Here is a 15,966-nt window from a genome sequence, read left to right as displayed (position 1 = left end):
TCATTTCAGGATTGATCAGTCAGGAGTTAAATGTTTGTTTTTTTTTTAATTTGAACCATCGCATTTTTATTCAAGAGCCATAAAGTGTATCTGCAGGAACACGACAGCTGTGATAGCACATCGGTCACTGTCTTCTCGGATGTGTCTCAGCCTATAGTTTGATTGTTCCCTGCAGAATAGTGATGGTCTGTCCAGCTATGTTGATTCTTCCATCATCTCTCACTTCAAGTTCCAGCTCGCCGCCACGACTAGAGCACTGGTAAGCTGCAGAAGCCGATTGATAATGGATAAAAAAGTGGAACACAACATCAGTTATCAGATAAATGACACATTAGTAATACGTACCCAGCAATTTCTTCTTTCCTAGTTTGTCAGACCAGTAGCTGCCTAGGACTGTGTGGGCAGATCCTGCCAGAGCACATAAGCAGGAATAGGTTAACATGTAAATGCATCCACTTTAATCACTTTAGTCCAGCTGCTTATATGTAAATGTTTTTAGACACACAAAAGTTCAGAATGATGTTATTTGATGAATAATAACTATAGATTACATATTAGTGAAGGGCAATCATCTTACCAGTGACAGGATCCTCAGGGATGCCAACCCATGGAGCAAAGTTTCTGGAGTAAAAGTCATATCCTGGCTGGCAATCCGGTGATCCTATTTCCACATTTTAGCAGCGTTTGATATTTAATGTTTGTTGGCAGAAACATTCAGTGAATGTTGTTATACAAATTAAAATGAGCAACAAACAAGTCCACAGGACGGTGATGGCAAAGTACTGTGCTCTTCATCACCATCATCATTAAAACACCAAATGAGGGAATGTTTTTAGCAGAGTGCTGTTCACCCCTCCAACAGGGGTGCATTGAAACTTTTCTGCTGGTACATGGTGGGACAACACCTCACTTAAACACTTCATGTTGGGTTTTCTTTGGTTTATTCTTAAAGGGAAGCATTGACTCTCTTCAATTTACTGGAATTGCTACATGTGGTCTGATCCAACAAGTATACAACTCTACACAGCTCCGATTACCTTTCATAGTGACGACGACGGCTCTGACTCTTCCACTTCTCTCACTATTCTGAAGAGCCACACTGTCAACTTTCAGATGGGTAAGCATGGAGCTGGAGATAACACACAAAAAGCACATATACATTTACAAAAATGTGATGAGTGGGTGTTGAAGGCTAGTTGCTTCTGCCTTCAAACATGTGAATAAGCCCCATTACCTGGAAGCCTGAGAAATACAAATGTTTAAGACTTCATGAACAACAGGACCATGATTCAGATTCCTTTCAATTTGGCAACAAGCAAAGCTTTTTTTTTTTTTTTTACTAACGTGTCACAGCTGTCAGCCAGTCGAATCAGCAGCTTCTTGGTGTTGTTGGACAGATAAACTTCCTGAACCGGGAGGTTTCCCACTGCCGCCTGTGTCACACATGTAAAGGCAGAGACTTAGCTGAACACACTCAGACACACACACACACAGGAATGTAGCTACACTTTCACAAACTGTTCACAAAAATATGATTTCTGACCTTGATGGTATCTATGAAGTCGTTGGGATCCTGAAATAAAAGGAGTTCAGAAAGAAACCATTTTACATACACTGTTAATAAAACACAAGAATCGTTTTATTTATTTTTGACATTACAGGATTTGATGAAAGTGTTTATGTAACTAAAGAGAAAAGTTTATTTTACCTGTCGTGTGGGGGGGTTCAGAGGAAAGTCCATGATGTACCCTTCCTCCTTCTGGGTGACGCACAGATCTCCACTCTTGGTCTCAAACACCAGGGTGGGGTTTACATTTTCTGAAGGAAAACATCCATTACATGGTTATATGCTGGCACCTCTTTTGCTTCTTTTTGCAGTCAGCTGCATTGTACGGTACTGTATGTGTAAATGTTGCATCTTACTGTTGTATTGGAACAGCACTGCTGCAGAGGCCAGAGTGGCATGACCACACAGATTGACTTCAGTGGTTGGTGTAAACCATCGAAGGCGGAACCTTGATCCTGTTAATCACACATTTAAGACTTTTTTTTTCAATTTTGTTTTGGTTTTAGTTTCAAATACACAAAGTTAGGCAGTGTAGATAATGATGTTGGTAATTGGCTTACATCCACAAAGGTCTTCAAGGTCAACTTAATGATTTATTGGTTAAAGATTGACTAAAAGACTTATAATTTAGTAACCATCATTCTTAAAAGTGTGGTGTGTTGTCAACGTATATAAAAGTACTGTAAAGATTTGTGTCACATTTGACCTATGACCTCCCCTTCAAGGTCAAGACATCTAAACATTATAATAATGCTATATAGAGCTACTTAAAACTATGTTTCTTACTGCCATTGAACTGTCAACATGCAGGACTATAGGGAAAGATACATGAGGTTTATAAATGCCACATTTCTTAGGACCTCTGACCTTTTCTTCAATGTCAATAGTAGGGCTGCCACGATTAGTCGACTAGTCACGATTACGTCAACTATCAAAATCGTCGACGACTGATTTAATAGTCGATGCGTCGTTTGAAGCTTTGTAAGATCACAAAAGACGCAGGAATAAGTAGTAGGATTTAAGAGTGTAATAACGGACTGAAACAGAAGATGACAGCACTGTATGTACAAGGATGCCAGCTGCCGTTAAACCCTGAAGAAGAAGAAGTAGCTCTGTCCCAGAATTCATAGCGCAGCCCAGCTCAGTTTCCAATAATGGCGGCAGCTAGTTAGTTTTAATGTTACTCTTATTATTCTTTCTGGGTCGCAAAATAAACGTTTAACATATTTTCAGGCGAGAATGTAACTGTGTAAACCTCAAATATCTGCTCAGTTTATCAAGACACCACATATTTTCAGAAGCGCTCCGACGTTTTCGGAGACGTCTGTTACCCACTAGCTCGATAGTTAGCCGGGGGCAAGGCTCACTAGAGCCGTGAGAACACCGGACACCCGGCAAATCGTTTTCAAACCCACCGCTGTCTTTCGCTACTCAGGTTAAACATGTAATATAGGTCACTTAGATAACTTGAAATTGTTGTTGTTTGGCTTTTTTTAGTATTTTATTTGTTCCTGAGTAAATCAGTTTGGCTGAGATTAAAGTTATAGTTTTTACACAGCTGAATAAACGTCAAGCAGACAACTGATTATCAGAAGTGTGAGATGCTCGAGAATATACTCCAGTGTCCTGTTATATTTTAGATAGCAAGGAGTTTATTAAACTTCACCAAAACAATCTGCAAATTTCATTAAAATTTAATAAACTATCATCTTGTCTTTATTTTTAGTTAGCATATACAGGGGTCCCCAATCCCAGTCTACGAGGGCCGGTGTCCCTGCAGGTTTTAGATGTGTCCTTGATCCATCACAGCTGATTTAAATGGATAAATTACCTTCTCGACATGTCTTGAAGTTCTTCAGAGGCCTGATAATGAACTAATCATGTGATTCAGGTGTGTTGACCCAGGGTGAGATCTAAAACCTACAGGGACACCGGCCCTCGTGGACTGGGATTGGGGACCCCTGCCTTAAACACTTAGAGCTGTAAGCTAATGATAGTTATATAAGAGCAGATGCATGCTGGTGCAATAAGCTGTACGCTGTACATCCAATGGATGCATGATCTGATTAGTCGACTAATCGCAAAAATAATCGGTGACTAGTCGACTATCAAAATAATCGTTTGTGGCAGCCCTAGTCAATAGTATAATATATAAAAAGCTTATTAATGTCCATTTATTTCCAAATCAATACCAATTATAAAGGGATATATACAAAATACAATGCTATTAAAGTAAATACTGCCCAGAGAGTGAGCAGTCTAAGCCGAGGTTTGTGCTCTGAGTATTTCTTGTTTGTAGTTTTCACACTGAAAAAGTAGCAAAGTAAACTAAAAGCAAACATACAGAATGCTGTGATTATTCATTTTTGAGCATGCTTGTGGTGTTGGACTCTGTCAGTGGAGTCAAAAGGGGACATAGAGAATCTGCTCATAGCTGGAAGTAATTAAATTGTGGGAGATGAGGAAAAAATGTGGGAGATGGCTCTAGAAAACATCTGTGTGTCAGCAGAGAACTGCAAATGTCAGATGATATTTTTGGCAAATTACAAGAAGAATACTGAACCCTTACTGCCATGGTTTGGGTTTACTTTTTACTTATTTAATTTAAATAACAGGCGCACTTTAAAAAGTCATACATGCTTTCATCTCATTACATTTGGACTATTGTAATTCCCTCTAACCAGTTGTTTTTATCTCCTTTCTCAGAAAATATAATTTATTTTTGAGTATTTTTCAAAAGTCACATTTTTAAGTCTGAAGTAAAACTTATTGTATCTGTTCCTGCTTCCTCTTTGTAAATATTACCTGCATTCCCTCTTAGACCGACTGCACACTGCATTTTTCACTGTGACAGCTTGTTGCACAATTCTTTGGACTCCATACAATGTAACATTGTTACCTGACAGACTGCTGAGGACAGGTGTTTTTCAGTTTGTGCACACAGTGAGTAAAATGCAGCTCTGTGTGTGTTTAACTGCAAAATGTCTGTGAAGGTTCTCAGTCATCCAGGTCATCGTAGTCAAAGGAGCTTGCAAAGAAAAGCGTCTGGACTTCTTTAAGTTACTTGAAGACGTTTCACCTCTCATCCGAGAGGCTTCTTCAGTTCTAAGGTCAAATGGTGGAGAGTCCCAGATATAACCCTAGTGGGAGTGTCCCCCCACAGAGGGACAAAAGGACCCCCTGATGATCCTCTAATCGCCTGAGCCAAGGTGTGGAACTAACTGCAAAGGATCTCTAAACATAAGCTAATGAACAGATAAACCTAACTTGGAAAAATAATGAGCACCTGCTAATGGTTGTGGGTCCTTAATTCTGCCTAATGGCACTAGTTTAATTTTGCTGAAGGCTAACCTTTTGTGATGCTCTTATGCAATCCAAAATTTGTAATTGATATTTCCCAATAGGTACAAAGTGCCATGAAATAGACTTTGTGGTGATTTGAATATATTTTTCTCTAATTTAACTGTATTTTGATCCTTAAATGTCTGTTCTCTGTGGCAAAACTTCAAAGTTTTAATTGTGTGACAGTGTCACATCTTCCTTTGGTCACTAGCAGATATTTATGTCCTCAATAGTAACCTGAAAACTGAACTTCTTGCTAAATTTTTATCCTAATACCAGCTATCTCAGTGAAGGGCAGTTTGCTTTCATTGAGTAGATTTGTCCTTTTTACGGATAAACTTTTTTCACTTTTGTTTGTAATCTCAGGCAGACTGATCCAGGCTTTTTTCCTCATCACATTTGGACTATTTTAATTCCCTCTATGGAAGGCTCAGCCAAAAGTCCCTGCCCTTATCTGCCTTGTTCAAACTTTAGCTGCCTGAGACTAGAAGAGCGAAGATCACATTACTCCCACTACATTAGACTTATTCAACATAGAATTGATTTTAAACTTTGCTTTATTGTTTGAACAGCCTTACATGACTTCACTCACCTGGTTAACAGAGCCACGGCCTTGATTCAGACCTTCCTAACTGTTCCTGCTGCTCACATCTTTACAAAAAGAGATCTGGCATTTTCTCTTAGAGCCTCACAGCTGTGCAAATTCTTCATCACTCCTCACAACTTTTTTTTTTTTTTTTAAATAGTGACTCCTTTTTTTCCTATCATACAATTTCCTTGACTCATTTATTTCACTTGTCATATTATTAAAGTTTTGTGTCGTGTTTTTATTTTTTGTTGTTTTATTTCAGTCTGTTTTTTTTCTGAAAACCATTTTGCAACTATTATATACATAAGCTTTATTATTATCATTCATTCCCATTTTATGACTATAAATTCATACAAACTTGTTAATCTATATTGAAAATTTCTATCCTGCACCTATAGGGGCTACTTTAAAGTTTAAGCAGCATGTGAGCCATACACCATACTGTACACTTTTGAAAGAGAGCTTTCCATTACAGCAATATAATCTAAGAGGCTTTGGAATTGGCAAGGCAAAAGTGATCTGTATTAAAACAGACATACCTGTAGTAAAGCTATCAGAGGGATTCGTCCTGGTGATGAAAGCAGTTTCTGAGAGGTTCATCTCTGCTGCTATCTTGTGATACAAGTCATCACTCAGCTCCTGTTAGAAACACACAATTTGACGAGCAAATGATAGTGTCCTGAGCTGCTTTGACCAGCTAATGATTGTAAGCTTCTGGCAGACAAACAGAGGAAGTTTGCTCACTGAAAATGAATAAACAACTAAATAAGTTAATTGGAAGCAGCAGGCTGATGTGTCTTGTTCAGTTCTTGTGTGATAGCAAAGTTTTCAGGGGAACGCAACAAACCACTTTCATTTTCATGGTTGAATTTACAAAAGATTGTTTGAGTTAAAATACCTTTAAAAACACATCTTGTCGAGTTTGTTTTGCAGAAAGAATTTCTGCTTCTGGTCTGCACTTGTGCGAAGCACCGATGCAGGCCGCCATAGCGCAGGACTATACATTAAGCTTTCACCTAAATATTCTTACTCACACGCTGAAGTGGACAAACTGCCGCTGGGTTTCCCTTGAACGGTAAATTGGTGAAGGCATCCAGCGTGAACACTGGTATCTCCATTGTAGGTGAGCGAAAGAAGACGAAAATGGCTTGGAAGTTAAGCCTCCTTCCTTCAGCACGGATTTTGATGGAAAGGGTCCACACGGAGTGCTGTGGATGGACTTTTGACCCTCCCTCTGCATGTGTTTTTTCTCTCTCCCTGCAGCCTATCTATTTTCCACTTGTTTTAGTCACATTTAGACATAACCGGTTTGCGACTGTAGTAGAATGAGTATGTGTTTAAGACTACAAACTTTACCCCTTAAGATAGTCACTTAACTGTGGTTATTTGACAATCTAAAAATAACATTTTAATGCGATAAATACTGTTTTGTATTGTATAGATAGCCAGAATATGCATGACTAGTCTTACAATATTTAGAGAGAGTGATTAATTTATGATTATAGACACACAAAAAATCCGACTACCCTGACGATAGTTTAGTCTTAAACGCATAATCTAGATTTTGAGTTTACAATAACGGGCACGCTGAATATTTGGTAAATTAATTATTTTTATTACATGTCCCAGATACCAGCTCTCTTCGGAGTCGTAAACACAAGCGTCATATCAATAAGCAATTTGGAAAACACGGACTAGTAACAGAAAAAAAAAGACGCTAGAATAAATTAACGTTTATAAACCGAAATCTCGCGAGAACATACCTGTGCAAGTTTGCTGGCAGTGTCACCTGAGGCACGGGGTAGGAGCAGGAGACCGGGGATAAGAGGAAGCGGTGAGATAATTTTAGCGGTTCACTCATTGCTAACGGTGGATGTGTTTCTTTATGGGGTTGTGTTTTGACATCCAGTGAAGACGCAGGGCCGTTAAAACGAGAATTCGTTTGTCCTGTACGTTTGACCGCTGTCTGTGTCCTACAGTTAGCCTTAGCGGCTAGTCTGCTAAATGCTAATGTTGAAGAGCTAACGTTTTCGCGTAAGTCTGGCTTACGAGAAACATATAACTTGTATGAATATTAGACTGATGGATACTCAGATTTGGATAACTTTTTTATTAAGATGCCGTCTTGCGTTTAAAGGATCAAGTTGGGTATAAGTTGAACTTCGACTAGGTTAGCTAGCGCGGCTCTCGAATTTTTAGCACAACACATTAACAGCTGGAAGGAGGAAGTATCAGACCATAGCTTTTTTTTAAGCTGTTCTGGCCGCTGCAAAAATACAGAAAGTCGTTATTAGATATGTTCTTTGAAAGCTTTTTGTGTCATATGCTACTAATAGTTATTTACTTTGTTTTATTGTACAGTTCCGGCGAGGTTTGTTGTCAGTTTAATCTGAATTTAAGAGTAAAAAAAGAGTCTAGTCTGTCACTGCGTCGACATACCCATAAATGTTAAAATATGAGCTGAATGCAAACTATTCGGATAGATGCACCAGGAAACATTTAATCTCAGTGTTAACTTTTGCCAAACCTGTTGCTCTTGCAAATCGGTTGACAAAAATAGGATTGAAGGGGAAGATTCGGCAACAACTCGAGTGATCTTATTTATGTTTAATAAGCCATATTCCTTTAAATTAATTATTCCTTCAGCTTTTATTCACCAGATTAAAGTTAAGGCCATCATGCCCACACTTAACAATGAGGGATTGTTAGTGCAGCCTAACTTTGTTTTTAAATTCTTTTTAAAATTCATTTTGTGTGTAAAGCACACACGGGGATGTTGGCTATCTCAGGATCTTGCTCACAAGTGAGGGCAGAAAGGGATTGGCTGTCGGACTGAGGCTTTTTTTTTTTTTTTGCAGTGATGCAGGTGCTGAACCGGATTTTTGTGATAAAGAGAGACCTGAACGTGAAAGCAAAGCTGTCAATTTACCGATTGATATACGTCCTTACCCTCACCTATGGTTACAAGCTCTGGGTTGTGGCTGAAAGAATGAGATCACAGATACAAATGGCGGAAATTAGTTTTCTCCTAAGAGTCGCTAGCCTCTCTCTTTAATATGGGGTGAGGACTTCAGCCAAGCCACAGGCATTCAGAATAGAGCCACTACTCCTGCACATTGAAAGGAGCCAGTTTGAATAGCTCAGGCATCTGATTTGGATGCCTCCTGGGCGAGGTGTTCTGGGCATGTCCTACTGGAAGAAAGCCCTAGGTATTCCCAGGACACTTTGGAGTGCCTTGGTGTTCTCCTGAATGAGCTATAGGAGGTGCCTGGGGAGAGGGAGGTCTGGGTTTCTCTGCTTAGGCTGTTGACCTCACGATCTGGCCCCAGAGAAGCAGGAGAAGATGAATGGTCAAGTACTGTTTGCAAGCCAGAAGCATTAAAAACTTTCCACTTCATTATCATTAACAGTGAATGCACACATTATTAAAATGCAGACCAGAATGCAAAGAAAAATAGTAATAGCAAATAGTAATTCATAACAATTTTTTTTTTAAGTTTGTTCAGTGTCCAGTACCCACAGAGCAAATGACCAGAATACTTTTGGTCCTTTATATAGATCTGGCACAGGACTCCACATAGTGACCCACGCTTGTTGGTCAGCAAGACTAGAAGCATAATGTTTAGAGATACACTAAATATGATTTTTCTCGGCCAATTCAGATTTGTTTTTGAAGTCTGACCTGCCGATCCCTATTTTCTAAGAACAACAAATGACAACACATGGAAATGAATATCTACTCGTCTTCAATGCAAAAATAAAGCTAATATGAGCTGCTTTCTTGCCACAAGGAGTTGCCACAGCAGGCAGTGCCACCCATTTGATTTTTTCTTTTTTTGGGGGGGGGAGGACTGTTTCACGCTGGAAAACTACACACCCTTACTGACGCATCTGACTGGAATAGAGCCAGTAACTTTTTTTTTTTTGGCAAATGAATGTTAATCATAACACTGTGGGGTCAGCTTCAATGCAAAATATCAATTTTGTAATAAATGGATTATTAAACTTAAGAATTCATAACTAAGTAAGTGTTGCTGACACAAATGTCTTTCTGCTGTGTTGTGCCGTCTGTGACAGTGAGGATGTCTTTGAATGACGAGGGGTACGTGGTTCGGATCAGAGGACTTCCCTGGTCCTGCACACAGGAGGAGGTGGCCAGTTTCTTTTCTGGTGAGGAAACAGACGTCTTTACATCCTCAGACAAGACCTTAGCTGTTAGTGTTGAAATTGTCATTAGACTAGTTAAATCGATTAGCATGGCATTCAAGTTTGCATGCACAAGTCTTTTGTAGCACATCTCTGTTTTTGTTATATGCCACACTATTCAAATTTCAGTAGCAATATCAAAGACCCAAGGGTATCAAGAAAAATGGAAATTATGACCAAAGAATTGGATAAAACATCCAAGCTTAAAAGATGATTGTTAGGACAATAATGTAAAGGTTGTTTATTACTTATCCAAACTTACCTTGAGTGCCTGAACTTGGATGTTTAATTTTTTTAAATCTTTTTGCAATGGTTCCCTACCATTACCTCTTCTCTAGTAGAAGACATCAGTTTAAAAACTTGACGCAATCTCTCTTATGTTTAGACTGTGACATCGCGGGAAAAGTAAATGGAGTGTGTTTCACATACTCAAAAGAAGGCCGTCCGAGTGGAGAGGCATTTATTGAGCTGAAAACAGCAGAAGATTTCAAGAATGCTCTTGCGAAGGACCGTAAATACATGGGGCACCGATATATAGAAGGTAAGCAAACTGGTTAAAACTGAGCAACAGATTTGAATGTTAAGAACACTACACACTGAACACGTTGAATTTTGCAATGTGATCCAGGAGTTAAAGCTGTATCACAGCTGCTTTCGTACACATTTCACAATGTCAGTGGGGCAATTTGAACTATTATTAGCAGAGTTGGCAACACATATAAGGAGGTATCAATCATTCTAGAGAGGCGTCACTGTTTAGCTGTGCGTCTGAGGTAAAATGGTATTATTTTACCACTTCTATCTCATTGTGTATTCAGTCCCAGTGTGCAATCTGAGTTACAGGCACACTTGCTGCCAGATGCAGTGATCTGATTGGTTCAAAATAAAAGCAAATGCCCCAAATTCGTCAACTGAAATTATGCGGTCAGTGTGAACTGCTGTGTTAAGAAAAGGTGAGACAGAAGAATATTTTTAATGCAAGAAATAATTACATTTTACGCGTCTGGTGCATAAAGGTTTTTTTTTTCTTTGTATCACCAATGGTTCAAGCAGCAGTTATTCAGTTATATTGGGTTCCTCATTTGCATGTGAAGTCTTTAAGAAAACTGTGATGAACATGTTTAAGTTTAATTTATGACCAGCATGTGATGTTTGTGAGTCTGTCTCTGTCTGTCTGTCCAAATCAGTGTTCAAGTCGAACCGTAGTGAGATGGACTGGGTGCTGAAGCGTAGCGGTCCTGCTGACTATGACAGCTGCAGTGGCTGCATGCTGAGACTTAGAGGCCTGCCCTTTGGCTGCAGTAAGGAGGAGATTGTTCAGTTTTTCTCAGGTACATGAACACTGAGACTTTTGCGTAAATACTACATAAAGTTGTATTGATGTTACAGTAGATATTTTAGTCTCAAGGATAGTTTTTCAGTGCTGTAGTTTGTTTTGTTTTTTATTGTTATTCAGAACACCGTAGCTGTCAAATGAGATACAACCATAAATTAAATTGAAGACAAACACTTAAGAAAGCCCTTTGTCGCTTCATTGCAATATAGACCTTGTACAGAATATTTTAAAAGGCTATAAAAAGACAAGTCTTTTTTAAAAAAATAAAAAATAGAGCTGTCAACTTCACACAATCTTCTCTATAAACAGGGCTATATTAGGAAATGTGATGTGGATCATTTAAAAAGAAAAAAAAAAGAAAAAAAGAAATCCAAATACTGCCAACTTCACTTTGAACAGTGCTTTTCACTTTTGCCACTAAACTCCATTGCAATCCATAGGCATACGCTAACCTTCAGAGTAGATTGACAGGTTATCAAACTTAACATGATTAACTGTGACTAAGTTATTAAACATGTCTGCGTGTTCTAATGTGCGTTTGTTCTTGCAGATTAGTCATGCTGTGCTTACTAATTTGTCCTTGTCCGAATTGTTAGTAGTACAGCAATGATGTTGGTGTTCTGTTAGTCCATTATTTAGCACATTTGTATGACTTAAGATGCCATAGCTCCTAAAGTATTTAATAATAGAATGAGCTGGGCTGTTTTGGCTGAGGGAAGACAATCCCATAAAACTGATCTGGGGTCAGTATTAATGACACTGGCATTACATTAATGATTAATATAGATGGATACTAATATGCTTTATCTGAAAAAAATATAATTTGGCATACGCTCTGTAATTTTTTTTAAAAAACAACAAAAAAAACCCAAAAACAAAACAAAGGTGAACATACAGTGGCTTGTATGCTGACAGACTCCAGGGCAGTTTTTTTTTTTTTTTCTGTTCCACTGCTGAGCAGCAAGTGTAAAGTCAGTCCCCTGAGATGCTCCTATTTTAAGTAGTATGAGATAATACAGCTGTTGTTTATTTGCTTTAATGACCCATTAATCCTTAAAGCTCCACTGATGTAGTGGGTGTTGTACAATCAATTCTATCAGTCTACCTACCGACCTATGTATTTGTGTGCTTGGGTTAAAGGGTTGAGAATCGTGCCAAATGGGATAACTCTGCCAGTGGACTACCAGGGGAGGAGCACAGGGGAAGCCTTCGTGCAGTTTGCCTCAAAGGAGATAGCAGAAAAGGCTCTGGGGAAACACAAGGAAAGAATAGGGCACAGGTGGGACAGATGGGAAAGGGACGGGCTGGACTGGGTTGGGCTTCTGTTAACAGCATTTAATGGGTGATGATATTAGAATAATTGTGGTATTATTGGGTTGGGGTCTGAATATAAGCATGGGTGGATGTGCTAGTGTGATTTTATTTTTTTTGGTAAAACTGATAAAATGGTAATTAATAATGGGTGGATCATGTTATATTTATTTTTATGCTAATAGCTTAATTGGTTTATATATTGTAATTAAATGTGAAATATTGGGATGGTCTGTCTGTTTTTTCAAATAAAGGCTGGTGTGTTATTTTTGTCATAGACAATTTTCCCGTGTTCATTTAAGATGTGGGAGCTCTATTTAATTGCCTTACAGAAACATTTGGGTTTAATAAATGATTCATTGGTCCTTATTTTATGACCTTCGTTGATTTATGTAGATAATTTATTATGGGTGGGGGGTATAAGTATAGAATTAAAACAAACAGCCAGCACAGGTTCAACCATTAAAGCAGAGAAACAATAAAGCACCTAAAAGCCCTGTAATGATTTCCTTGGCTGTAAGTAACAGTGGTGAGGTTGGTGTAGAAATCCTTTACTTCAGCCTTAAGCCCAGCTAGTGAGATTTTGAGGTCAATCATTCAGACCACTGATTAGAATATTTCTACTTTTGTGTCTTTATCTTCTCTCTGTAAATTATATCTATGTTTGTAACCTTAATTGAGCCACTTCAACACCTTAACCCTCTCCTCTGCCTCTTGTTTTTTTATCCTGCGTATCTCTATGTACCTCATATTTCAGGTACATAGAGATTTTTAAGAGCAGTCGTAATGAAATCAGAGCCTACTATGAGGTGCCCCGGCGGGGAATGGGAGCCCAGAGACCAGGGCCTTATGATAGACCAATGATGAGCGGCCCCAGAGGAGGGTTTTTTGGTCCTTCTCCTGGCCGTGGTGCCGCCATGATGGATAATATGAGGAGTGGAGGTGGTTACGGAGGAGGTAAGCAGTTTTTGTCTGAACCTGTAGAAAAGGACCTTCAGTTATATTCAGAATAAATTGTATTCAGTTCTCTCTCATTCTGCTGGTGTAAAGAGCCTTGTTTCACCTGTAGTGTATCTGTGAGCGGTGAACTGCAGATTGTCTTTGCTGTGTTACTGTGTCCAGGTTACAGTAACTTTGACAACTACAACGGGTTCAACAACTACTGTTTTGGCAACGGCATGTTTGACGAGCGAGTGAGAGGAGAGAGGGGAGGAAGAGGTAAAGTTCAGATTTTATTTGCCTTTCAGAGTTGTGTATTTGGAGTTTAGTGCCCTTGCTGAAAGGCTGAAATATTTTCTGATATTTGGTGATTACATTTGGTTAAATGCATTTTATTTTTCTCAAACATGTACTTTATCTGCACAAAACATTTGTTAATAAAAACAATACTTGGATGTTTAGTAAGTTGCCCAAGGACATTTTAACATACGGATGAAGGAACTGGGGATTCCTGCACTGCCAAGCTTCTGAATAGTTGACCAACCCTCTCTGAATCTAAAAACTGAAAACAAGATTTTTGGGGCCCACAGTTGCAAACCGAGTAACCAGTGAGAAACGTAACTTGTCTATCCAGGATATATTTTTAAAAACCACTTGTACTGCTACACCACACACCCCTGTTTCAAATGATTAAAATAGAAAATAACTTCTGTGCAATTTCAGACTTCTACATGTTCCAGCTTGTATGATTTGAAACTAAAATCATTCAAAAGGCTTGTCTACTTTTTTTTCTTTTTTTCAGGACAAAAATGATTGTCTTGCCTTTTTCAACAGCCATCTTAAAAATGGTCACCATCTTGAGTTTTCAAATGGCTAATCATGAAACTGTATCTGGTACTTCTGCCTGCCTGTGAATGATTTCCCTGCAATTTTATCTACTGCACTAACTGCTGATGTCAATAAGTGAAATTAGGATTTGCTTTGTGAAGAATATAAGAAATATATTCTTCACAATAAGAAATATATATTATACACATATGAAATACTGAATTACTGTTTTGTTTTTCTCTCTGCCCCACCACCGCCCCTTAGGAGTGGGAAGCCATGGTTACAGTGGTCAGAGTGATGTCAGCTCAGGCTTTCATAGTGGTCATTTCGTCCATATGAGGGGTTTACCTTTCCGTGCCACAGAAGGAGACATCGCTAAAGTAAGAAAACACTAATCTGATGATTTGTCTTAATGTCTGGATCAAGCATATCAAACTCTGGATTTAACTGAAAATATTTTTATTAGGTGACAGAAAAGTGCATTATTCAGTTGAGTGTGTCACATGTGAGAGAGGGTTTTCATACTTTCTCATTTTTGAAGTTAGAAGTTGGAAATGTATTATCTATGTGGGAACCCAACCTGTCCAGTCCTTTAGATCTGAGATGTCTGGTTTCTGCTCATGTCTTAAAATATCCAGAATTGTATTAACCTTTATTTATTTTTCACAGTTCTTCTCTCCTTTGAACCCGTTAAGGATCCACATCGATATGGCTCCCAATGGCAAGTCAACTGGAGAGGCAGACGTGGAGTTTCGCTCCCATGAAGATGCCGTGGCCGCCATGTCCAAAGACAAAAACCACATGCGTATGATTTAGCTTTTTTTTTTTTTCTCTCCCCTCAAGCCAGTGTTTCCATTACTCTCACTCAGAGATACTTGTCAACTTACAGCAGAGATGCAGAATAAGAAGAGTGGAAAAAGTTAAATAAAAATGTCAGTGAGGCAGAATTAACATAGGAATACATTTTAAGGAGGTTAGTCTTCCTATTGAGCTTAGACCAAGTCTCTCATTTTCCATGGCGTGCAGATATTTCAGCTTGATTATCTTTACTAATCGGTTTCAGATAAATGCATATGTCATTTACATTAACGTCTGTTGTTGGTTTTCCACAGAACATCGCTACATCGAGCTGTTTCTTAACTCGACAGCCAGCGGTGCCGCTGAAATGAGTGAGTTTTAACAGTGTTTTGTTCAGCTTGATACAGTTTCATTATACATTTATAGTTTTGAGAATGAATTTGATCGTTTTCAAACCAAATTATCTTTTTTGAAAACCTTTCAGGCCGTGGCAGCGGTGGTTACTATAGTAACTCAGGAGGAGGAAGCTCCCGGAGCAGCGGGCTGCGAGGTACATACTGATGATGTCATCCCACAGTTCCAGTCCATCCTGGCGTTCATGTCACGTCTCTGAAGGCCGCATTTAATCAATGAGTGTTTCTAAGCAGGAAAGCTGACGCAAAGTTCCACCTTTTTCTTTTCTTTTTTTTTTTTTTTTTTTAAAAAAAGGCAGAATGAAAAAAGTAAGACACAGACATGACCACAACGAGCACTATTTTCACACTATTCCTAGAAGCATATGAAGAACAACACGGCTTACACGGAGATAAAAATCCCGGAGCTGTCACAGGTGCTGAACGTGGTCAACTGGTCATGTCAAAGGGTTCATGTTTCTTAAAATTGAAGATTGTAGTACAGTTTATCTGAATACACACAAATACAGAAAAGATACAAATTGCAGAAAGAGATGTTGTCTTTTGTAATTATATTTTTTGGAATGGTATTAAGAGCGTTACATCTGAATGCATTAGTTTTTGACGACTTTAGTGGGATGCACTTTTTTTTTTTTTT

General features: G+C 38.7%; 2 protein-coding genes across 4 annotated transcripts; one reads left to right on the top strand and one right to left on the bottom strand.

Annotated features, from left to right (window-relative positions):
- Window positions 1–33: 33 nt before the first annotated feature.
- Window positions 34–7,438, bottom strand: LOC102786749 (phenazine biosynthesis-like domain-containing protein 1). Of its 2 annotated transcripts, none has more exons than XM_087837072.1 (10): window positions 7,262–7,438; window positions 6,038–6,137; window positions 1,924–2,022; window positions 1,709–1,818; window positions 1,544–1,573; window positions 1,345–1,433; window positions 1,038–1,129; window positions 578–661; window positions 346–408; window positions 34–264 (listed from the first exon to the last, which is right to left on the bottom strand). In XM_087837072.1, the coding sequence occupies exons 2-10, from the start codon at window positions 6,096–6,098 to the stop codon at window positions 152–154; spliced, it is 741 nt and encodes a 246-aa protein (XP_087693198.1). In that variant the 5' UTR covers window positions 6,099–6,137; window positions 7,262–7,438; the 3' UTR covers window positions 34–151. The 2 variants fall into 2 exon arrangements, with proteins under 2 accessions (XP_087693198.1, XP_087693192.1); XM_087837066.1 differs by lacking the exon at window positions 7,262–7,438 and adding an exon at window positions 6,533–6,726.
- On the top strand, window positions 7,275–15,612 carry hnrnph3 (heterogeneous nuclear ribonucleoprotein H3 (2H9)). 2 transcript variants are annotated; one of them, XM_006779961.2, is made up of 11 exons: window positions 7,275–7,332; window positions 9,576–9,668; window positions 10,090–10,245; window positions 10,892–11,035; window positions 12,181–12,319; window positions 13,109–13,308; window positions 13,474–13,569; window positions 14,383–14,498; window positions 14,788–14,923; window positions 15,231–15,287; window positions 15,401–15,612. In XM_006779961.2, the coding sequence occupies exons 2-11, from the start codon at window positions 9,581–9,583 to the stop codon at window positions 15,475–15,477; spliced, it is 1,209 nt and encodes a 402-aa protein (XP_006780024.1). In that variant the 5' UTR covers window positions 7,275–7,332; window positions 9,576–9,580; the 3' UTR covers window positions 15,478–15,612. The 2 variants fall into 2 exon arrangements, with proteins under 2 accessions (XP_006780024.1, XP_006780025.1); XM_006779962.3 differs by having other exon boundaries at window positions 7,310–7,532.
- The last annotated feature ends 354 nt before the right edge of the window (window positions 15,613–15,966 follow it).

This window comes from Neolamprologus brichardi, chromosome 1 (assembly GCF_056152115.1).
Source record: "Neolamprologus brichardi isolate AB-2024 chromosome 1, ASM5615211v1, whole genome shotgun sequence".
Classification (NCBI taxonomy): Eukaryota; Metazoa; Chordata; class Actinopteri; order Cichliformes; family Cichlidae; genus Neolamprologus; species Neolamprologus brichardi.
Note: the sequence above shows the minus strand (reverse complement) of the source record. Positions and strands in the feature narration are given on the sequence as shown.

Coding starts and splice junctions, on each gene's coding strand:
- hnrnph3 (XM_006779961.2), top strand. CDS start 9,581: ATGTCTTTGAATGACGAGGGGTACGTGGTTCGGATCAGAGGACTTCCC. Junction 13,309..13,473: donor TGGAGGTGGTTACGGAGGAG/GTAAGCAGTTTT, acceptor TACTGTGTCCAG/GTTACAGTAACTTTGACAAC. Junction 15,288..15,400: donor CAGCGGTGCCGCTGAAATGA/GTGAGTTTTAAC, acceptor AAAACCTTTCAG/GCCGTGGCAGCGGTGGTTAC.
- LOC102786749 (XM_087837066.1), bottom strand. CDS start 6,616: ATGGAGATACCAGTGTTCACGCTGGATGCCTTCACCAATTTACCGTTC. Junction 1,130..1,344: donor CTGGCTGACAGCTGTGACAC/GTTAGTAAAAAA, acceptor TGTTATCTCCAG/CTCCATGCTTACCCATCTGA. Junction 662..1,037: donor CGTCGTCGTCACTATGAAAG/GTAATCGGAGCT, acceptor ATGTGGAAATAG/GATCACCGGATTGCCAGCCA.